Source organism: Miniopterus natalensis, chromosome 2, assembly GCF_054644295.1.
Source record: "Miniopterus natalensis isolate mMinNat1 chromosome 2, mMinNat1.hap1, whole genome shotgun sequence".
NCBI lineage: Eukaryota > Metazoa > Chordata > Mammalia > Chiroptera > Miniopteridae > Miniopterus > Miniopterus natalensis.
This window is the reverse complement of record NC_142082.1, coordinates 180,365,694-180,388,564: the sequence shown is the minus strand read 5'-3', so window position 1 is coordinate 180,388,564 and position 22,871 is coordinate 180,365,694. Positions and strand designations below refer to the sequence as shown.

Here is a 22,871-nt window from a genome sequence, read left to right as displayed (position 1 = left end):
ATGCAGGCCCAGAAGCTTCCATCCTTTGCACCCTGGGGCTCTCCATTCTGCACAGTCCAGGAACCTTTCGTTTTAGCTCAGAGGCTGAGCTGACGCCTGGGAGGCCCCCAGGGGGGCAGAGTCAGGGCACTGGGCTGAGAGGCAGATGGCTTCTGGGTAGGTAGGTACCCTCCGGGGCCTCAGCCTGCAGGTCCCGAAAACCAGGAATTTGATCTAGAGTTTCTCCAAGACCCTTCCCTAGGCTGTGATGTTCAGATGCCTCGGGAGGCCTGCAGGACTCACGCACACGCCCCGGCCTAGCTAACATCAAGGGGGAGGCTGCGCTCCCTTGGTGGCTGAAGTGCCCAGTGTCCCCCGTGCGCAGGCCGCTGACGGTGCGTGTGTCCATTCGCAGGAATGTCTGAGCTCACCTGATGCTGGGCCACTGGACCCTGGCGTGGAAGGTACAATTTGGGAGCCCCAGCTGGCTCTCCAGGGTGCCAGCCTCAAGGCTGTTCCCACCAGGAACACTAAGGACCCCGGGCAAAAATGGGGGCAGACCGGGGTGCCCAGGAGAGCAGCCCATCAGCCCGCCCTGACAGGCCCACAGCCTGGGCTGGGCTCCAGGCCTCCGGGGAGGTTACACGGGGGTGGAGGTTGCAGACATCCTGGGAAAAGAGGAAGACAGAGGGAGGACACCTTTGGTAAGGGAATGACAGGAGAGGGGTTTGTGTCCTGAGTGGGGACAGGGACACACTGGTGATGAAAGGACACCCATCTCAGGGCCGTGGGCCCACCCGCCAGGCCAGGCTCCCCTTAGCCCACCAATGCCCTTCCTTTGACATCCCGCCTCGGGCCTCTCCCGGCCCCGCCCCTCTCCCCCTCTCCCGCATTCCTCTGGGAGCTGACCAGGCCTGAGTGACACCCGATGACTCTCTGCTATTAATTCCCACACAGAATGGGCCTTGTTCCCCTCTCCCAAGGGACGGCCGTGGCCAAAGCCACCCCAAGGGTTCCTGACTTAACCTTCTCCTGGCTGCTCCTCTGCATGTCCCTACAGCCAGCAGGACGCAGAGAGGGGGTCAGGAAGAAATGGGCTCTTCCAGCCCAAGCTCCTGGAATAAAGTCCCCAGGATCAGGGAACAGGACGCTCCAAACTCCTTGGGGAGCCTGGCCCGGCTCCTCACCTGAGGCTCTCAGCCAGGCCCTGATGGCCAGGAGGCCTCTACACCCGAATGTGGGAGGCCCAGGGCCAGCCTGACATCTCTGGCCCCCAGGGAGGCTCCCTCAAAAGGAAGCCCCAGACTCCACCCTGGCCCCAAGGGGTTAATCGGACTGGAGGCCCAACACCACCTATAGTGGCAGGTCCCTGAGACAAGACAAGAGATGATTCTTCTGGACCTGGAGGACATAGGAGGTGCTGGTCTGTTCAGTCAGAGCCCACCACCCCCTTCATTCCCTGTCCCCACCATCTCCCTGCCAAGCCACCCCCCCAACACAGTGCCACCAAGAGGGGTGTCAGAAACAGTGGCAGCTAAGCTGGGGATAGGAGGTGGGGTGCTGGGCACAGGCCTGAGAGAGCAAGCAGGGGGACTGGGGCATGGCTGTGGCCCAGACCAGGTGGCCTGGGGAAGCAAGCTGGAGCGGGAGCTGGAGCCAGGCCGGGGGGGGGGGGGGGGGGGGGGGGGCGGGGGGGGCGGGAGGGAGGAGCAGTGCCCTGAGCCCAAGGGCCAACCTGCAATCCTTTGCACAAATCCTGGTTTCTCGAATGTGTCACCTCTCCCCATCGCTCTCATTGCCCCAGGACCCTCCACCTCCAGGCAGCCTCCCCGCATTTCCACGTCAACAGGACAGGGCAGGTGAGAGACAGGAGGGGGGGGCGGCACTGAGGCAGAAATGCAGGGTGGGGGACAGCAGAGTCAGGGGCTAGAGAAGGGAGAGGCCAGAAAGGGAAGGACAACCCACTGTGGGGCAAAACTGTGAAGTGTCCCAGAGAGAGGGGGCTGCGGACAGAAAGGCAGGGAAGTGAAAGCAACAGTGAGAGGAGGAAATCAAAGCAGAGAGAGTAAAACAAGGCGGCGGACAAGAGGCCTCGACAAGCGATGAAGGGGCAGAGGCCAAAGGAAGGGGCGAGGAAGGCCGAGGGGCAGCCCTGGCTGCACTCTCCGGGCCCCTCCCAGGCTCCTCTCGGTGCCGCCGGCCCGTGGGGGCCTCGCAGCTCTCTGCTCCCTGGGCCACCGCCGGGAAGGCCGGAGTGCGAGCCTGCGGGGACACTGCGAGGAGGGCAGGGGAGCACAGAGGGATGCCTGCCCAAGACCGGGAGTTTAGAGGCTGGGGAGAGACCTTAGAGACCATCTATTCCAATAGTTCCTGCACCAGCTGCATCATAATCTCAGTGGAGCTTTTAAAAATAGATTCTTGCCCAAATCTAAGGTGGAAATGGGACCTGGAGATCAGTATTTCCAGCAAGCTCCCCAGTGAGCTTGCAGTGACTCCAGGTCTGGGTCACACTGGCAGATGAGGAGGATGCTGGTGGCCACCCAAGGTCCCAGCCCGGGCCAGGGTGGGTCTGCCCAGTGCCAGGCAAACAGGAAGGACTTAAGTGGCGGCGCCCTCTCCTTTCCCCTCCGTCCCTCTAGCCTCAAGGCCCAGGTCCAGCTCTCCAGGGGCTGCCAGGGCAATCGCCATCCCGAGGCCAACAAATCAAACAGGGCAGAGGAAGGCGCTGAGCCAGAATAGGATTTCTGTCCCATTCCCCCGCCCCCGTCCCCCTAGTGCCAAGGCCTGGGGCTGCAAGCTCTAGCCAGAGTTGGGGGTGGAGGGTGGGGCAGGAGAGAGGAGGGGAAGACCCGAGTGCTTCCTGTCCCCCTCCCACCCCCCCCACCCCACCCTTTCCCTGCAGCCTCATTGGGCTCAGGGCTGGGCCCCCAGGGCAGTGGTGTCTGAAGTTGACAGATCTGCCCTGTCCTTCCTGCCCTCTGGAGGTAGAGGTGGAGCTGACTGGGGACCTGGCTCAGATCCCACCCCCTCCTCCCCCTGCTCAGGTCCTCAGGTGCTTGGTGTCCCACTAAACCCAGCCTGTCTTTCAAGGGCCCCCAGTTCCAAAAGAAGGAAGCGCACTGGGAATCAAAGTGCCCGCCTCCATCCCAGGAGACCCTGGGCAAGTCTCCAGTCTCTAACCACAGCCTCCCTGCCAGCTCTCATCAGCTCTCCAGGCCTCCCACTACCCTCCCCCACCCAGCCCACCAGGTGACATTTTCATGCATTTGTTCATTCATTGGTCACCTCTGGTGCACCAGGCGCTCAGCTCATCACCAAGGATTCATGAATGTGACATCCTTGTGGGAAGACAGACAATGAATTTCACAACAAAATATATAAGCTATATAGTAATATAATAACATGTAATATGTATGTTATATATTACATAATGTATTGTATAATATACAATTTTACAATATAATTATATGTAAAATGTATAATATATGTGTTTCTAGTATAGTATAATACAGCGCCGTACAGTACAGTGAATAAATAGGTAATCTCACGGCAGTGAGCGCCATGCGGGGAGAGGCCAGGGTGCTGCCAGGGAATGAGTAACGCTGGGGGACGGTGGAGGTGCCTCTGTAGACATGACCTTTAGGCTGAGCCCGAAAGAGGAGCGAGGAGGCGGTGGGGGAAGAGTTCAGCGGCGGGAGGGCATTGCGGGGGCTGGAGCCTGAAAGCGCGGCCTGCGTTTAAGGGGCTGGAAGCCCGACACTCTGGCTGGAGCCCCAGGATGAGAGCGGGGCTCGGTCATGCCGATTTGGGGTCATGGGGACTTCGACCCTGAGCCATGAGAAGGAAACGTGTATTTGATCCGCCTGGGATTGGAAGCTTTCTTTCCCACACTCAACGTGTGTCTGCGCATCTGTGCCCCTAGAACAAAGGGCTGACTGTGGGGAGTGACCGCGTAGGTACTGCCCCCAAAGAGCCGGGTCCGGGCCAGGGGACAGGCTCTCTGGGGAGGGGGGAAGTGGGCAGGGTTTTCCGTGGGTTCTCTCCCTGGTCGGTGGGGTTCAACAAGCACTCACGGAGCACCTGCTGTGTGCTCACGTGCCCAGCACTGAGCAGCTGCCTCAGGGAGACAAAACCAGATGTGGGCCTGGCCGGCACGGCTCAGTGGTTGCACATCGACCTATGAACCAGGAGTTCACGGTTCGATTCCTGGTCAGGGCACGCACCCAGATTGCGGGCTGGATCCCCAGTCGGGGTGTGCAGGAGGCGGCTGGTCAATGACTCTCTCATCACTAATGTTTCTCTCTCTCTCTCCTTCTCCCTTCCTTTCTCCGAAAACAACAAAAAGATATTAAAAATTATTTTTAGAAAAAAATTTTAGGAAACAAAACAGACGTGGGCCTTTTCCTATAACCCTTAAGACCCTGAGAGTGAAAAAACCCCTAGAGGGGCTGGGTAAAAAATGTGAAGGGATTATGAAGTACAGATTGGTAATTAGAAAATAGTCACGGGGATGTAAAGTACAGCACAGGGATATGGTCAATAATATTGTAATAACTGTGCATGGTGCCAAGTGGGTATTTGAACTGTCGGGGGATCACTTTGTAAACTATATGAATGTATAACCACGTTCAGGTGTAACACCTAAAATTAATACAAAATAATACTGAATTTAAACTGTAATTGAAAAATAAAATTTTTTAAAAAGAACCTGTGGAGATCTCAGAGGCCAACTCCCTCAATGTACAGATGAAGGAATGAGCCCAGAGAGGGCAGCTGACTCCCCCAAAGTCACACAGCACGAGTGGGGACTTTGGCAGAGTCAGGAGCAGCTCTTCCCACTGCACCTGCCAAAGCCAAGACTTCTACTCAAGGTTCTAGCCCCAAACAGGAGACATTCAAACTCTAACTTCTCAACTTGCCGCCTCATCAGGCAGCAAGACAAGTGCCCACAGCAGGCAGCTCACAGGTATATTAAACTTCCTGCTTGCACCAAGCACCTGGACATGTGAACCGCCCAGGGCTGTGTTAGTCCCTCGCTCATGTCAAAGTCAGTGCAGCTCTTCCCCCTTAAAAGGGAAGAGACTTCCCCAGGGTGTTATTATATCCAAGACATTATTACACTCAATATGCTGGCCACCCTCCCTGGAAAACGCTGGACATCAACATGCAGATGAAATGGCTGAGAGAACGCAATTACTATGTCTACCTGTCGTCCCAGGCACTGTGCTAAGTACTTGCTATTTCTTGGTGGGAGGGGCATTCCTACGAGGCAGTATTGTTATCCTCATTTTAAAAACAAGAAAATTGAAGTGCAGAAAAATTACATGCTGGCCCAATCCCATCGGACTTGAATCCCGGTCTCTCTGGCTCCAGATTTCAGGCTCATAATCACATCTCTCCTTTTTCATTATAAAGCAACATCATCAAAGAATAAGGCAATCTTACTATGGGGAGGCCCCATCAAGCTCTGGAAATACTAAAATCCCACTGGATTACCCCATTTTTACTACACTCAACACCAACCTCAAATGGGCATCTGTTCAGGCCCAGGACAGGCCCCTGCACCCAGCTGCCCAGTCGCCTGCTCGTGAGGGAAGAACAAAGGCCCCTCATTAGCCACACAGCCCATCTTGCACCTACAGTAGCAGCCCCTCCAGGGGCAACATCATGGGTCCCATCTGATAAAGGCCACCCTAGGCCCTTCCCCACCCTTTCTTTCTGTCTTTCCTCCCTCCGCCCCACTCCCTTCATCCTAACACACATCTGTACCACACTGCCTGTGAAGGGTGTGGGAATGTATGAATGAATGAATGAATGAATGAATGAATGAATGAGTGAATGAGTGAATGAGTGAATGAACCAACTCCCAGCTCATCCACAAGCTTCTGGAAGACAATGTGAGGGCTCCCTCCTCTTCATTAACCCTCAGACAGCGGAGCCTTGCCCAGGGAGGGTCCTCAAATAAAACCTGGGTACAAAAAGTTACGACAGAGAGGTCAGGTTCCAAGACTAAACAGCCATGTGACCTCAGCCAATCACAGTCCACCCCTTCCCCTTAGCTCCATGGGATGACCGTCCTGTCCTGGCTTTGCCAGTCCCCAGGGTCGCTGGAGCCGATGGGAGAACATCCATGAGCACTTGGGCAGGAGAAGAAGCAATGACTACCAAACCCAAGGTCAACCAACAGCCACCTTGGCAGGTCGTCCCCCGGGACGCTTATGACAACAGCTGCCATTTACGGAGCCCTCAGTCGTGTTTACATCCATTATCTGGTCCAGTCCTCACCACAGCCTGGAAGGAAACTGAGACTCAGAGACATGAAGCCCTGCCAGGAACTCGCAGCTAATAAGTGGGGGCTCCAGGATTCAAACCTGAAGCCGTTTCACTCAAGAGCTCCATCCCTTGCTGCCCAGGTCTGATAATTCATTCCCTGGCATCACCGTGCACCTTCTGTGTGCCAGGCAACATGGTGGGCAGTAACACAGACCCAGTTCACAGGATGCACCCCAGCGGGAGGTAATTTCCTGCTGGAAAGGTGAGCGGGCGGGAGGCAGGCAAAGCTCCGGGCCTCGGCCGACAGGCAAGGCTTCCAGTGGACGAGGCTGGGCTGCTGGGGCTCTGGCCACACCTGGAGAGTGAGGACAGCCAATGTCGCTACAGCTTAGGTCAAGGGTTCGGGTAAGGTAGAGCGTGGGGACAGTGGAGCCCCGTGCTGGGATTGTGGGGGGATGAGGAATTGAGGACAGTGCCCTAAGGGACACTCAGGCCCGCCCTGGGTCAGAGCTCCGCAAGGGAACACCCCATCTTCTTGACTCTTGGGAGAGAGGAAGGGGGAGACAAAAGGAACAGAATGGGAGGAGTTGAGGAGTCAAGATAAGAATTTTAAACAGGCCCATTGCTACTGCAGCGCCCAGAGCCTTTCACGCCGCAGCAGGCCCGCATCTCTGAAACGAGGAAGTGAAAGTAGTGTTTCCCGAACATATTTGCCCACAAAACTGTCTTTTCATCAATGCGATCCAGGCCTGAGGAACCAGGGGCCTAAGCACCACCTTGGAAACACTGGCTCAGGCACTGGCCTCCTGTTCTGAAATATTAGTCGTGGGCTAGCAAACCTGGAACTGCCTTCAGAGATAACCTAGGCTGTCGCTCATTTTACAGATGGGAAACTGAGGTCTGGAGAGGGAAGAAGGGAGCCGAGGCAACACAGGGCCTCCGGAGTCCAGCTGGACTTGACCCCAGCCCTTGGGGGCTCCAGTCGCCCTTTCAGCCATGGAAGACCTCAGCCGTGCCAGGGTTCTAGGTTTTCACATAGTGTCCCCCATCAAACTCAGCTCCTCGAGGCCAGGCTCTGGTCTGCATCAAACCCCGCACCCTGGCTCCTGGCCCAGAGCTCTGCACAGAGGGTGTGTTCACTAAAGTTTGCCACAGCTTGAGAGATTCAGGGTAGACACCAGGAAGGACTTTCCGGCAGCTGGGTTTGGGTGGCAGGAACAAGCAGTCTCCTCTGAGGGCTTCTAAGAAGAGGGCAGAGGCCGGCAGCCCCAAGGCAGCACCGGGCACCAGGCCCAGCTCCCTTGTTCCTGGAAAGGGCAGGGTTGGTAGGGGAAGGAAGACTTAGGCCCCAGGAGGTACCTTCCTGGCCGGGGTCCAGGACCCTCAGCTTGGACCAGAAACAGGGACAGGCAAGAGCCCCTGTTGGGACAGGCCCTAGAATGCTGCCCTCCTCCCCGAGCACTCAGGCCCTCCTCCTCCAGGAAGCCACTCCTGCCTGCTCCAGCCTCTCTGATTTTTTCATCCATGGAACTCTGACAGTAACTCAACTCAGAAAAGACTCCCCAGGTCATGCTGGGCCCTGGAGAGGCGGAGACCCAGGAGCAGGCATGGCCCTGCCCTCAGGGGGCTGGCTCCCAGTACGAAGTGGAGGGTGGCCTAGGCGCAGTGCTCTGTGAGGAGGTGAGACACAAACAACTTCTGCTGGCTTCTGCTTCCGCTTCCATGGGAAAGTGATGCAGGAAAAGAATTCCAACCACAGTGTCCTGGGGTGCAGCTCTGAAGGGGGGCATCTGAGCCCGGCTGCAGGCAGTGACCAGGGGAGGCAGTGGTGAGCAGAGCAAGTGGGAAGGCCTGGGGGGGGCAGGGAGGAGGAGAGGACTGGCCCTTGGTCTAGTGGCCGTAGAGCAGAGTGGTCAGAGGCCGGGCTTGGGAGGCAAACTGCAGATGCCAGTCCACACCCTCCCATCATCAGCCAGGTGAGCTCAGGCCTGTCCCTGAAAGTCTTTGTGCCTCAGTTTCTTTCCTAGAAGGAAAGTGATAACAGCACCTACTCATAGGATTGCTGAGAGGAGGGAATGAGCCCAGTGGCAGGAGGGCCCAGAGCAGGGCCCGTCATGTCCACGGGGAGGGTCTAGACGTAGGAGATGCGGGCCGGGGAGGCCCACCACGAGGAACGTGTCACACACCTGGTCTGACGCTAGGAGTAACAGGCAGATGATAAACTGAAGGCAAGTCCGCAGGGCTGCTCAGTAAACACTGGAGCTCGTGGTGAGGGCCCCGCCACCTCTCAACACTGAATTACTTTTCCTACTTGCTGCGTATTGAGCACTCGCACGCACCAAGCACGAGCTAGGAGCACGTGCATGTTTTTATTTAGGTCTTCCATGTGTATAATATATAAAATCACCAGCATTTTACACACGCAAAAGCCAAGTGCTGGAGGTTAACAGCATAATTTGCCCAAGGCCATGTGGACACTAATGGCTGGATTTCCTCTCTCCCAGTCCAGTGCTCCTTCCTGCACCCCAAACCAAGAAGAACATGGCCTGTCCAAAGGAGGGGGTGGCCCAGGAAACATCCAGAGCCCCCACACACATCCCATACACTCACCCAGACTAAGCTTCTGTTCTGGTCACTACTGTACCCTTGACCCCTGACCCAAGCTCCTCAGTCCTCCCCCTCCCCAGTGCACAGCCCTCCCCTGCCACACCCCAGTGTAAATGCACTTCCGACCTCCAGCTCTGGGATCCTGAGCCCCAGCCCCCTCCCCTGTCCCTGGAGATTTGCAGTCCTGTAGGGGACCACCACAGCCTCGGGGCTCCAGAGAGCCAAGTGAGGGTGAGCAAGGCCCCCAGGGAGCTTCAAAAAGTAACCATGCCTGGATCCCGTGCTCAGAAATTCAAAATTAGCCAGTCTGCCATGGGATCCAGGTTTTAGTATTTTTAAAAACTCCACACGATTCTAAAGTCCATCAAGAGTTAGAACCAGCACTCACAGAAGCTGGTCAGAAATGTAGAATCTCAGGCCCCACCTGGGACCCAAAGAATGGGGACCAGGTGACTCTCTACCTTTACGTAGAGAGGCACCGCCTGAGGCCAATTCTGTCTCCACAACCCAGCTGTGGAGATGAGTGTCCCTCTGGGTGCTAGAGGGGGCTGGTGTGTGTTTGAGGTGCCAGGAGGGGCAAAGGCCTGGAGGAATGAAGGAGAAGACGGCCTGGACCATGCAGCACCCGGAGGTGGGAGAGTGCCTTCCCAGTGTCCCCTCCTCTAGCCCTGAGCCCTGTCACCTGAGGGACTGGGAAGGGTATCTCAGCCCACCTGGGAAAGCAGGCTGGAACAGAGACTGGACCCTCACCCCTGCACGGCCCCTTGCTCTGGGAACAGCAGATTCCCCCATTTCGTCTCAGTGTACCCTGGGAGGCAGGCATGGCGGGAGGGTTATCATTGCCCCAGGAGACAGATGAGGGACCAGGCCCAGAGCAGGGAACCAAGGGTGGAGCCTTCCACAAAGCAGGACCAGTGTCCTGGGAAGAGGGCTCGGGGAGCTAAGGGGTTAAGGGTCACTGCTGACCGAAGCAGCTCTGCAGGTGGGGCCATCAGTGGGTTTACTTTTGATTGACAGAAGTTCATTCTTTCTCCTCTCAGGGGCTGTCCTGGAGTGAATCTGGGACCAGTTTCAATAGCACCCAGGTGGGACCCAGGACAACACTGCTGCTCCTGCAAGGCTCTCCACCCAGGGAAGGAAGCCCGAATCTCCACCAGTGCACTCACACTTTGGCCCCTCTCTGCTGGAGAGAGGACAGGCCAGAGGCCACCTATCGCCGCACCTCACTGAGGACAGGCAGACTGGACTGGGTGTGCCGAGGGGAGGTCAGGAGCGAGGGGGAAGGGACCCCTCCCACCAGAGGCAGGAAGGAAGGCAGCAGGGGTGGCGCTGGCCCACCTGGCGGTTCTGCCGGTTCTGCCGAGGGCAGAGGCCCAGTGTCTTAACCCAGGGCCCTCCCCCTCTCCAGCCTCCCTGCTCTCCAGGGATGGGTGTGGGGCCTTTACCCTGCCTGCCGAGAAAGCTGGGCCAGACCTGACAAGGGATGGGATGGAGGGGGGCCCAGTTGCCAAGGCAGTGGGTGGATAGGAAAGTGTTCACAGAGGGGGTCTCCACCCCCACAGCCCTGGGCATCTGACAGCCCAGGCCCACCTGCCTCATCCAGCACCTCTCAGCAGAAAGCCCAAGCACAGCACTGAGGAAACACGAGGAGAGAAGGAGCGAGACAGAGAGAAGGGAAAAGAGAGGCCCCCTCTGTCCACCGTGGCTTCTCTGCAGACCCAGAGCGCCCACTGCCACCCCCACCCCCACCCTGGCGCAGCTGGGCCAAGGAGGGTAAGGGAGGAGGCGGGAGTCAGAGAGGGGAGGTGTGGGACCCCACACCGGGCTTCCCTGGGCCTTCGCCCTCCACAGCTACCCCTCCCTGCCCGGGGGGTCTCAGGACCGAATCACAGACACCACAGGGGACAGGGAGACCTCTCCCTGGAAGAGGAGGAACCAGGGGCGGAAGGATGAATGGGGACCCACCGGGATCAAGAGATGCCAGGCAGGCGGGCAGCGGGCGGGCAGCAGCGGGTGTCGGAGATGGCTGCGGGCAGCCGGACACGACCGGCTGGATGCTCGTCCCTCCGTCCCTCTGTCCATCCAGGGCGGCTCCTCTCTGGGCGGTTCTGAGGCCGGGCGGGCGCTGTTAAAAAGCTTTTTATGTGTGTGTGTGTTAATCACATGATTGCCGTTCACCTGTATTTCGAACAAAGACAGCTCACTGTTTCAAGGCCCCGAACAAGAGTCTGGGCACAGGGAAGAGAAGGGAGGCGGGGGGAGGAGGGTTGGCAGCGCCGGGGGTGGCGTCGAGGAAAACTGGGGGGAGATTGTCCAAGGCCGGCAAGCGAGAGAAAGAGAAAACCCTTATCAAACTCCTAATTCACTGGGCTCCGAGGCCCCAGACACACTGGCCCGATTGTCTGGCTGGTTGTGTGTGCGAGCATGTGTGTGTGTGTGTGTTCCAATGTCCGCTCCCCCCACCCCCAACATGCCTTCGCCTCGTGTGACTACCTCATTGTGTCCCATTACCCACCCCCTCCCCGCTTGGCCTTTCCCAAGCATAAGGCCTTGCCTAGACCCCCTTTCCAGCCCCACTCCAGACAGGACTCCCTTGGGGTGGGCCTGGGGCCTCGCCCAGCTGCTGAAGAGCTCAGAACATACCTGGTCACCAACGTGGCCCAGGCTCCACCTGTCCCTCCATGCACACCCAGACCTCTGCCTCGACACCCACCCACTGAGAAGAGAGAAGGGAGAGACCTAGGAACGAGGAGAGAAAAAGGAGCCTTGGGTGATAGCAAGGCAGACAATGGCGGTTCCTCCAGCTGGGGAGGGCCTGAGGGGAGAGGTGGGCAAGGAGGAGGAAGATGGGCGGGGTGTGGGAGTGGGGGGCCCCATGATAACCAGGACTGGGGCTTCCCACATAAGAGACTATGAGCCCAGTGTGAAGGGAGTCGGGTCCCAGGAAGTGGGCCCAGAAGCCTCTCAGGCCCACCTGAAGAGGGCCCTCGGCCCCAAGCCCAGCCTAGTGGTAACTTCGGTCCCGTCTGTCCACCGTGAGCCAGCCCACCCGGACGGTGCGACGGTGCCAGTGTCCGCTGAACCGGGACCAGGTCCGGCCGAGGCATGTGCCCTGGGTGGGAGGTGGGAGCTGCCCACCGCCATGCCAAGTACAGAGCTGCATCTCTGTGAGCTGAGGCAGAGAGGGCAGCCTGGGTGGGGTTGAGGCAGCGGGGAAGCGGGGCTGCCCACAGCCCTCCATAGGATGTCCTAACCAACACGACACAAGCCAGCCGCCCGCACAGGTCAACAGAGCCTTCACCCGCCTTCTCATCCCTTCCCAATCTTTTGCCAACTGCCCATCCCTGCCACCTGAGGCAGAGATTGGGGGTCACAGCTGCCCCCAATTTTCCTCTAAGCAACAGGTACTGACCCAGCCCACATGCATCCCTCGACTTTCCTGGCCTGACTATCCGGCTCCTACACCTCCCCAGCCCAGCTCAGGCCTCAAGGTGAGCCTGGGGCAGCAGCGCTGGGAGCTGGGGTGGGGGGGTCTGATGGAGCAGCCCTGAGTGTTGGGGACGAAGGAAAGCGCTGGAGGCTCCACCTTCTGCCCTTCCCTCCCTCCCTCCCCTCCCCCTCCCCCCTCTCCCCCTCCTTCCTTCCCCAGCCCTCGGCAGCAGCTCAGTGCTCAGTCAGTCTCAGGCTGTCCGGCCAGGGTGGTTGGTGGTGAGGATCCAGGCTCCGTCCTTTCGAGGCTGTGGCCTGAGGCTCAGGGCCCCCCAGCCCCTCCCTCCCAGCCCACCAGCGTCAACCCCTAGCTCCGAGCTGGACCGCACACCTTGGGACGCGGTTTTCCACTTCCTAAGGACGAGCCCCAGGCTGGAGGAGAGGTCCGAGGAGGTGAGTGCGCAGCCCGCTCCTCCCTTCCGCGGGCCAGGCCTGGGACCTGCTGTGAGGCCTGGGCTGGAGAGAGGCTGACAACGCACCTGCCCCCCACCCAGCTCCTCCAGACCCCGTCGGGGCAGGCGGAAGGGAAGGCGGAAAGGTGAGAGAAAAGGTGGGAAATTCCAGGAGCCAGGATTAGAGCAGAATAAAGAGTCCGTTTTTCTTCCTTTCCATCAACAAACCTCCCTCCACCCAAAAGGAGGTTTAAAAAAATCCCAAACCCACCCACACCAAGAGACGGTTGGGACCAGGTGGTGGGAAGACGTGGAGGCAGGAGTTAGGAGGCCCAGCCGGGTCTGGCATGTGCGCGTGCCCCCGCGCTGCAGTGGATTTAGGGGGAGCAGGGCGGGCGCCACCTCGGGGCTGCGCCCGCGTCGCGTCCCGGGCCGCCGTCGGGGCGCGCGCGCGGCCGCTCCATCGCGCTCTCCTCCCCGCGCAGGTGAGCGTGGGACTCTTCGCGAGGACGCCGGCGGCGGGCCCCGGGGAGGCGGCCGAGGCGGCGGCGGCGGTCGGGGGCGACATGGCGGAGGAGCAGGACCTCTCCGAGGTGGAGCTGAGCCCCGTGGGCTCGGAGGAGCCCCGCTGCCTGTCCCCGGGGAGCGCGCCCTCGCTGGGGCCCGACGGCGGCGGCGGCGGGGGATCGGGCCTGAGGGCCAGCCCGGGGCCGGGAGAGCTGGGCAAGGTCAAGAAGGAGCAGCAGGACGGCGAGGCGGACGATGACAAGTTCCCCGTGTGCATCCGCGAGGCCGTCAGCCAGGTGCTGAGCGGCTACGACTGGACGCTGGTGCCCATGCCCGTGCGCGTCAACGGCGCCAGCAAGAGCAAGCCGCACGTCAAGCGGCCCATGAACGCCTTCATGGTGTGGGCGCAGGCGGCGCGCAGGAAGCTGGCCGACCAGTACCCGCACCTGCACAACGCCGAGCTCAGCAAGACGCTGGGCAAGCTCTGGAGGTGAGCGCACCCGCCGCCCGCCGGGACCTCCCGCGGGCCCTCCAGCTGCGGGGGGTACAGGCCGGACGGGCGCTCTTTGGGCCCTTCTCCGGGGACAGCCATCGCCTGATGGGGCTGGAAGGCCCCCCACACGTACCCCTTTGGGGTGCTGCTGGCTCAGAACTCCTGGGGCCTAGGTTGGCTCCCACCCGGGGCAGCGGGCAGAAAGGCGCCCCCTCGTGGTTGGAATTCCGTCGGTGGCAGGCGGTGGGCTTCTTCCTGGGGGAGCGGAGCCTGGAGGGAGGACAGGCTGGCGGGCCGGGCTCACCCGCAGGCCTTCACCAACCGCTTCCCCGCAGGCACGGGCTCTCCGCGGTGCCGCTGCCACCAGCTGGCGGTGGGGGCTGCTGGGGAGACGCTTGGCAAATAACTGAGGGCCTGGCTGGAGAGGCAAGGAAACTGAGGCAGCCTGACCCTGAGGTGGTGAGAGTTCAAGGAAAGCAAGCAATTTAGACAGGAGTCTTTGCAAGAGTGAGGAATGGAGAACTGCTGAGGGGCAAATCCCTGCGGGCAGCATCCTGTCCTACCCCAGCCGCCTTCACTGTGCCTTCCTGACCCCACCCTCCTTCCGTCTGGGGGCTTCTTCATCCGAGGGGGGAAGGGGACACACAGAAAGAAGCCGCCACCTCCCAAAGCTGCCAGGCTTGTCTCTCTCTCCCTCCCTCTCCCAGTTCGGCGCCATCTTCCTTTCCAGGGCCCCACCCAGCGTTGAGTAACCTCCTACCCCTCCACCCTGAAGCTGGAGTTAAGAGCCCTGGCAGGAAGAAACCTTGGCCCCCTTCCTACCCAGGGTCCCTCAGACTCCCGGGCTCCCTGGGACCAGCTCAAACCTCTGGGGGAAAGCAGCCCCCCAAGGAGGAAGTCTGCCACCCCCTCCTCAGCCTGGCCTCCTCGGGGACATGTTGAGCAAGGCAACCCCCACCCTAGAGTCCTGGGCAGCTCACAAAGAGAACGGGCTCCAGGAGATGCGAGCCTGCAGAGGTCACCCGATTCCCCACTAGAGTGCCCAAGAGGTAGCCCCGAAAGGCAAAAGGACGGCAAAGGCCACATAGCAACTAGTGGCAGAGCCAGGGAGCAGGGCCAGAACCCAGGGCTCCTGACTCTTTGTCCAGCGGTCTTCCCCACAGTCCCTGATGAAAGGGTGGGTCACCCTCTCTCTAAGGTGTGCTCAGGGCGTTGTGAGGATGGGGGCAGAGAAGGAAGCAGTAGTTTGGGCTTTGTCAGAGGAACCTGCTGCCCTCCTGCTGCATCCCCCTTGCTGGCCCCCAGCACAGTGGAGACTGGGTCCTGAAGGCCAAAGGGTTAGGATGGTGGAAGGAGCAGGAGGGCCTCCGAGAGACCAAGAGGGATTCACATCTAGCCCCAGCCCTGTCCTTGGCCATGTGTTTGCTGAAGACCTGGTGCCCCCTTTCCCCTCTCAGCCCTCAGCCCTCGGCTCATCCTGGGCTCATCCTGAGGCCTCAGCTCAGCACAGGCCTCAGACCCAGAGGGTCCAGCTCTGCCCAAGGTCCATTCACACCCATGTGGGCTCAGCCCAGGCCAGTACCGTCGGTGCCATGGGATAGAAAAGAGCAAGTGAGAGACACACAAGCAGGAGAGAGCCAGACAGGCAGACAGAGCAGGCCTTGGGGACAGTGAGCAGACCACAGTGAGAGCATCAGAGCAAGGATGGACCCCCACTTCTCCCAACACCCCAGCATCAAGGATTTAAGATCAGATCCTCCATTGTCCCTGTCCTCACAGCCCAGAACCCTGGGCTTGGGCTCCCTCAAGAGGACTCATTCTTGGCCACTACTCAAAGTGTGAGCACAGGGGCCCAGGGTGCCCCCCCCCAAGGGCCAACCTGGGGAGGGGCAATCAGGAAAGCAGGTACTGCTTGCCCAGGACCCAATCCCAAGGTAGGAGGGAGGCAGGACACTGGCAAGGATCAAAGACTATGCCAACATGTGGGCGAGCTACCTAGATCCTGGGTGGGATCCTGAGGTGCATCCTGGGATCCTGGGATTTAGACTGGGCTGGCTGTCTCCACGGGCTCTTCCTGAGGTCCCCCGCGCCAGGGTCATGACTCCCAGGCCATCAGGAAGGGGCATGATTACATAGGCAGAACTGGAAAACGGGACAGACAGACTGTATAGGGTGCTGGAAGTGAGTTGCGGTCAGACACACCAGCGTCCAGGTCCTGGCTCCTAAGTAGCTGCGTGGGCTCCGGCAGTCACTAACTCTCAGTGCATCTGGGAAAGGAGTGAGATGGGGATCATGTGGTGCTAGCTGTATGTTAGCTGACCTGCCTGGACACAATAATTAGAGCCAAGAGACTAAAAGGGGGTCACAGGCTGGACCCCTAGGCCCACAGGCCCCTCCCCTGCCAGGAGGAGCAAATGGAGCAGCAGCCAGTGCCCACCTTGGGAGCCCCCAGGTTGAGGTTTCCGATTTGGGTGGGGAACCAGCCTACCCTCTTCCTGCCCCTATTCCAAACCTTGGAGACCCAGAGGACAGAGGTGAAGTGAAGGTACACATGAGAACTGGGTTTGCAGAAGAGCTGCGGGGGGGGGGGGGGGGGGGTTACGCGGTGGGGCAGGATGGGCTTGTGGTCAGGAGAGAGCCTAAACAGAGCTGAGGTCGGGGTGCGGCTGGGGTTGGGGTTGGAGGTGGGTTAGACTCCAGCCTGTGAGGGAATGGGCTGGGGTTAGGGCTGGTGGGGGCAGGGGGCAGGTGGCTCAAGGTTAGGTTTCTCTCAAGGTTAGGATACTGGGAGGAACTTAGCAAGGGAGGCGACAGTGGAATGCAATGTTGGAATCTTCCCTCTCTTCTGGCCTGCGCCCTCCCTCTGCACCCTCTGCTATTTTCTTACTGATTGACAGCTGGGCAGAGGGGTCAGGGAAGGTTTGGGGTGGGAGAGTGAGCTTAGTGTCCCCAGTCATCCAGGGAACCTCTGTGCTGGCTACGCCTGCTCTTCACCCTCAAGTGCAGTTCTGTCTCCCCACCCCTATCCCCACCCCCTACACACCTTCAGGGCCTGCCCCACCCACTGCCCTGGGCCCAGCCTCCCAGAGACCTGCCTGCAGGGAGGAAGTTGGCATCCCACTCCCTGCCCCTGAGGCCCTGATCTGGAGTTCCCAACCCATCACTCAGCTAGAGGGACCCTGGGAGAAAGCTGGGCTCCGGCTGGGCTCCAGGGCCTGGGGAGAGGGGCAGTGGGGGAGGCTAAGCTGCGGAGGAATGCCGCTGCCCGCTGCCCACTAGGAGGTGCCTGGTATGACCACCCCCTCCCATCCTGGGTGGGACGGCTCAGTCTTCTGCTGACTAGGGGAAGAGGGCTCCCACTGTGGGTGGAAGGGAGGCTGGAGAGAGCAGCCCTTTGGGCAGAGAACAGAGCTGCTCCCAAAGAGTTCCTCACGTCTAGGATTCCATGGGTCTGTGTTCTTTCCCCTGGGCACCCTCTGCAAGGTACCCCTTCCTGCCCTCCTCACTCTGGGGCAGCCATGCCGGGAACACCTACCCTCCCCACCCTCCAGCCCTGGCCTGAGGCTGAAGTCAGGTGGGCAGGGGCAGTGCCTTCAGGGCTTCCCTCTGTTGGTTGGCCTGGGACTGGGGAGGGGGTCTGTCTTCCCTGTCCCTGGTCTGGGAACAGCGTCTAGCTTCCTCTACCCTCTGTCACCCCTGGATAAGGAGATCTGATCTCCCCCAGGAGGCAGTGGAGGGCACTCACAGCCAGCTCCTGGGCCCCAGCACACTGAAATTTACAGAACCAGTATTCCAGAGTTGAGATGGGCCCACTCCAGACCCTCCTGTCCAACTCCCAACCCCAGCAGCAGCAAGACAGCACCTGTTTCTCAAACGCCAGCCCCCACCCCAGGCCTAGGGCAAAGCGCCTCACGCCCGTTATCGTGGTCAGCCCCACACCTGGTGAAGTGGGTATTGTCCTCGCTTTGTAGGTGAAGAAACTAAGGCTCAGAGAAGTGACTTGCCCACGGTCACGCAGCTAGTAAGTAGCAGAGGGGGCTCTTCCCCCTCACCACACTGTTTCTGTTTGCACACCTCCAGTCCCAGGGAGCTCACCCCTGACGAGGCAGCAAATCCACTTAGCTTTGAGGAGGAGAAAGTGTTTCCTCTCTTGGAATTGAAGCCTGTCCCTCCTAAGTTCTATTCCTATTTCTAACTCCATCCAGGGGCTACCAGGAGCAGCAGGCTGACCCCTCTTATACCCCAGCCCTTGAGAGATTTGGGGGTGAGATTGCAGCCTCACATCTTCCAGCCCATAAATCAAAGGGCAGGCTCCCAAGCTGGGCTCTGCCCACTGGGCACTCCATCCTCAGGCCTCATTTTTTCCCAGGGAAGACTCACACTGACCCCTCTGCTGTCTCCCCCAACTTCCCCACCCCAGGCTGCTGAATGAGAGTGACAAGCGCCCCTTCATTGAGGAGGCAGAGCGGCTCCGGATGCAGCACAAGAAGGACCACCCAGACTACAAGTACCAGCCCAGGAGGCGGAAGAACGGAAAAGCAGCCCAGGGGGAGTCGGAGTGCCCCGGGGAGGCCGAGCCAGGCGGGGCTGCGGCCATCCAGGCCCACTACAAGAGCGCCCACCTGGACCACCGGCACCCGGGAGAGGGCTCCCCGATGTCAGACGGGAACCCTGAGCACCCCTCAGGTGAACACTGGGCTGGGAGCTAGGATGCAGTGTGATCATGAGCTGTGGTTGGGGGAGCCGGGCGTGGGGAGAGGTGAAGGCTGGATGAAGGGTGTGAGACCCTGACACTTGATAGCCCTGTGCCCTGGGAAGGGCTTGCCAGGCTGTGTGGTCACCCCAGCTGTGGTGCAGGTGGAACAGGATGAGTTTGAGAAATGGGAGATCAGATGGAAAAGAGGTCGCTGCCTCTTTCCCACCTCCCAGTCTAACGGGGGAGACACAGCATGTGACACTGAGCACATGCCATGCAAGGATCAGACAGGCCATCTTGTTTCATTAATGATAATAACAGCTAGCATTAACTGAGCACCTGCTGTGTGCTAGGCACTGTGCTAACTGCCTTGTGTGCATACTCATTCAATCATTCTAAACTGGGATGAGGCAGCCACCTTGCCTGGGCTCGAACCTCAGTGGTGAGGTTCGTTACTCTCATTTGAAGGGTGAGAAAACCAAGGTGATGTGCCACACAGCTGAGGTCTGAGCCCAGGCATGGCCCCAGGGCCTCTACCAGCACCATGGCCTCCTCACTTGGGTTCAGAATGTATAGAATGCTGCATGTAGGTGAAGCCCACGGGAGGTCTCAGTGAGCAGAGCTCTGCCTTTAGAAGACATGTCCCGAGTCCCTCTTATATTCAAGCCTGGGAACAGACACTTAGGAACCTAGGGTCTAGAGGGAGGAGCCGGGAGGAACATATATGAATTGGGTATAGGAAGAGGCAAGTGCACACAAAGCCTGTCCAAGACCCAGCGGGGGCATGATCTCTAGGGAGGAGTCACCCACTATCCATCAGTCAGGTCTCCAAAAATACCCAGCCACTCGCCAGACTCTGACCCAGGAAGGCCTTGGGAAGGAAGCCTTCCCAAGTACCTGGTACTGTCTCTGTTTTACTGATATGGAAACTAGTGAAGAGAAGATAGGGGTCTGCCCAGGGTCATGCAGTAAGTGACAGTCCCAAGTGCTTGGCCAGTGCAGGACTCGGCACTTCCTCTGGACTGATGGAGGAGGTGCAGGCCTGCCCTGCAGGAGCTCCTAGTCTTTCTCTGATGGGATCTCCAGTCCAGTCATCCCTCCCACACACATACATGTCACCCTCCAACATTCAGGGACACAACGCACACACACACACACACACACCCCAGAATACCATGGACCATGTACAGAACCACTACCTCAGAATATAACTGTGGGCACGGGCTTTTTCTCAGCCCTCAAGGCCCAGCTCAGCTCCCTCTCCTCAGTGACACCTTCACCAGATCCCCAGGGCAGGGTGAGTGGTTTCTTCCACTGGCCTCCTGGGCCTCCTGAGCCCCTGCGTGTCCCATCTCCACAGCACTTCTGAAGCTGCCCTCTAGACATTGTGGGTCTCAGGGTCTCCCCAAGCCTCTGAGCTTGTGAAGACAGTGACCCACTTTATTTACACTTGTATTCCTTCTGCCTGGCACAGTGCCCCCTAAGTGTTTGCCGAATGAATATGTGAACATGAGAATGGACAAAGGAATGGGGGTGGAGGTCAGTTATCTCAGTGCTCTCCTGAGCAGGGGGAAAAGCCGCTGGAGGAACAGTGGGCAGCGTGGTGTGTGATGGAGCCGAGAACATAACCAGTGGGACTGGCTCAGAGGGAAGGTTTCCGCTGTTTGGGGGCTGGGGCAGGAGGAACACAGGCAGGTCAGCAAAAGTGAAAGGGAGAGTCAAGAGAAAGGCGGGCAGGTGAGGTCAGTAAGGAGAGCAGCCAGCAGGCCCAGCGAGCATGTGATAAGGGGAGCAGGGGAGCTGGATGGAGGGCAGGAACCCATTGGGCTTAGCAGATAGGAGCCAGGGAGGGAAGTGACTTCAGCTGATGTGAGGATGCAGGTCTTTCCAGGAGGGAGTGACAGAGGGAGTCTTGCTCTGGGTGCGGAATTTCAAGTACAACTAGAGATCAATCCAAGACCGTTATGTACATAAATGCAACTCAGACTGCTTAGACATGTAATGTACAAGGTCACACAGGATCAGCCCTTGGCCTCCTGGAGACTTCTTCTCTGCAGGTGAACCCTCAGAAGCCTCTGACCTCGTTTCCTGCTTCTCTGTCTTCCTTCCACCCAGGCCAGAGCCATGGGCCACCCACCCCTCCAACCACCCCAAAGACAGAGCTGCAGTCGGGCAAGGCAGACCCCAAGCGGGATGGGCGCTCCATGGGGGAGGGCGGAAAGCCGCACATCGACTTCGGCAACGTCGACATCGGGGAGATCAGCCACGAGGTAATGTCCAACATGGAAACCTTTGATGTGGCTGAGTTGGACCAGTATCTGCCACCCAACGGGCATCCGGGCCATGTAGGCAGCTACTCAGCAGCTGGCTATGGGCTGGGCAGCGCCCTGGCTGTGGCCAGTGGACACTCCGCCTGGATCTCCAAGCCGCCAGGTGTGGCTCTGCCCACAGTCTCACCACCTGGTGTGGATGCCAAAGCCCAGGTGAAGACGGAGACCGCAGGGCCCCAGGGGCCCCCGCACTACAGCGACCAGCCGTCCACCTCGCAGATCGCCTACACTTCCCTCAGCCTGCCCCACTACGGCTCTGCCTTCCCCTCCATCTCCCGCCCCCAATTCGACTACTCTGACCATCAGCCCTCAGGACCCTACTATGGCCATTCAGGCCAGGCCTCCGGCCTCTACTCGGCCTTCTCCTACATGGGGCCCTCACAGCGGCCCCTCTACACAGCCATCTCTGATCCCAGCCCCTCAGGGCCCCAGTCCCACAGCCCCACACACTGGGAGCAACCAGTATATACGACGCTGTCCCGGCCTTAAAGGGGGCCCTGTCACACCCCCTCCCAGGCCCTCTGGGTAGCGCACCCCTTCCCCAAGCCCTCGAGCCCTGGTCCTCGCCCATCTCAGGCCTGGTGGTGGCCGGGGAGGAGGCTGCAGAGGCTGGCAGCTGAGGGAAGGCTTTCTGTGTGGCTCACTGCCTTTGATGACCCCCACCCCATCCATCCAGGCTCCAGCCCAGGCAAAGCCCTGGACTACTAGGCTGGGCAGAGGAGGAGGAGGTTGATTGTTGCTCCTAGACTGAATGGTGAGGGGCTGCACCCTCCCCCTAGGATGACCCTCGATCCCAGGACCCGAGAAGGACCGGTTCGCCCTCCTCTGGGAGGGGGAAGCATCCAGGGTCGGATGGGAATTGGAGGCCTTGCCATCCCTGTGACTGTTCCCTCTCTCGTGGAGAATGAGGGGTCTGACATAACCCGTGCCGCCTGTGCCGCGTGCCTAACATCAAGGCCAACCCAAGACCTGCATCAGTGCCTGGAGTGGGCTAGGTCTGCCCCTTGGGGGCTGAGGACAGCTTTGAATAGCCTCAGAGGGTGTGGAGGTGGGCTGGGGGCTCAGAGGGAGGTCTCCTTATGCCCCCAGTTCCCCTGCCCCTCCTGAACACAGAAAGGAACTGGCATAGAAGCCCCAGATCCAATCCTATGCCAACAACCTCATTCTTTGTCTAATCGAGAAAGAGGGCCCAGGTCCTCCTCCACTACAACCTCCTAGACCTTGAGGCACATCCCCGGAGTTGAGGAAAGGATCTGGAGACAATTCACGGAGCCTTCCTCCTGGCTCCCCGCCAACTCCCTCTTCCCTCACCAGGCTCTGTGGCTCCTGCTCTCTCAGCCCCACACTCCTTGGGCTTCCCAGAGAGCTACAGCTGCTCAGGCCCAAACCCTTGGCTCCAGGATACGCAGGCCCCAGCACCAAGTTGCTGGCAGCAGGTGAAAACACTAAACTCCTGACGTGTACATTCTGCCCTTACCTTTTGCCCTTTGCTTCCTAGTGATATCTGAATAAAGTATGTAGCTCTGTCTGCCCCTATTTTCCTGTTCTCAGCCCCCACAATCCACATGTAACTCATTACTGCCCCCTCTTATTTATCTCAGTAGCTCCCTCTCCCCTCACCCCTCTCCTAGGTTCTCCAGCCCCTATTAACTCTGCATTAAGCATTCCACATAATAAAATTAAAGGTTCCAGTTACCTGACTGGTGGGCCTGACCTTGCCTGTCTCTTGGTCTCTTATCCCTGTACCTATCTGTGCTTCCTCAAACACTTTCTGGAAGTAGCTAGGGGTGGAATGCAAGGATAGCTAACCCAAAGGTCTCTTCTCTGCCCTAGGAAGGCGGGGCAATGCAGTGGGTTAGGACAACTGGCATCACAGTGGGGTCAGTCTCTCCTCAGGTGCTGAGGCCTCAGGGGGGGCTCTTCCCAAGCCCCGTGGTGCCCACACTACAGGTGGGCCACTCCCTGGCTCAAGGTGGAACTCAGCCAGAGCACCTTCAAAACAGCCCCTTAGCTTGCCCAGCAGAGGAGAGGGGGCTTGCAAAGAGACAGGTACTTGAGAGAGACGCGGGTCAGGCCTGACTTCTAGGTGTCTGGCCAGCTGGCCC

The 22,871-nt window shown here is 59.2% G+C and overlaps 1 protein-coding gene across 1 annotated transcript; it reads left to right on the top strand.

The window, feature by feature from the left end:
• The first annotated feature begins 13,291 nt into the window (after positions 1-13,291).
• On the top strand, positions 13,292-22,466 carry SOX10 (SRY-box transcription factor 10). Its single transcript, XM_016222515.2, has 3 exons — positions 13,292-13,737; positions 18,161-18,426; positions 20,552-22,466. Exons 1-3 carry the CDS (start codon positions 13,307-13,309, stop codon positions 21,253-21,255), a joined length of 1,401 nt encoding a protein of 466 aa, XP_016078001.2. The 5' UTR covers positions 13,292-13,306; the 3' UTR covers positions 21,256-22,466.
• The last annotated feature ends 405 nt before the right edge of the window (positions 22,467-22,871 follow it).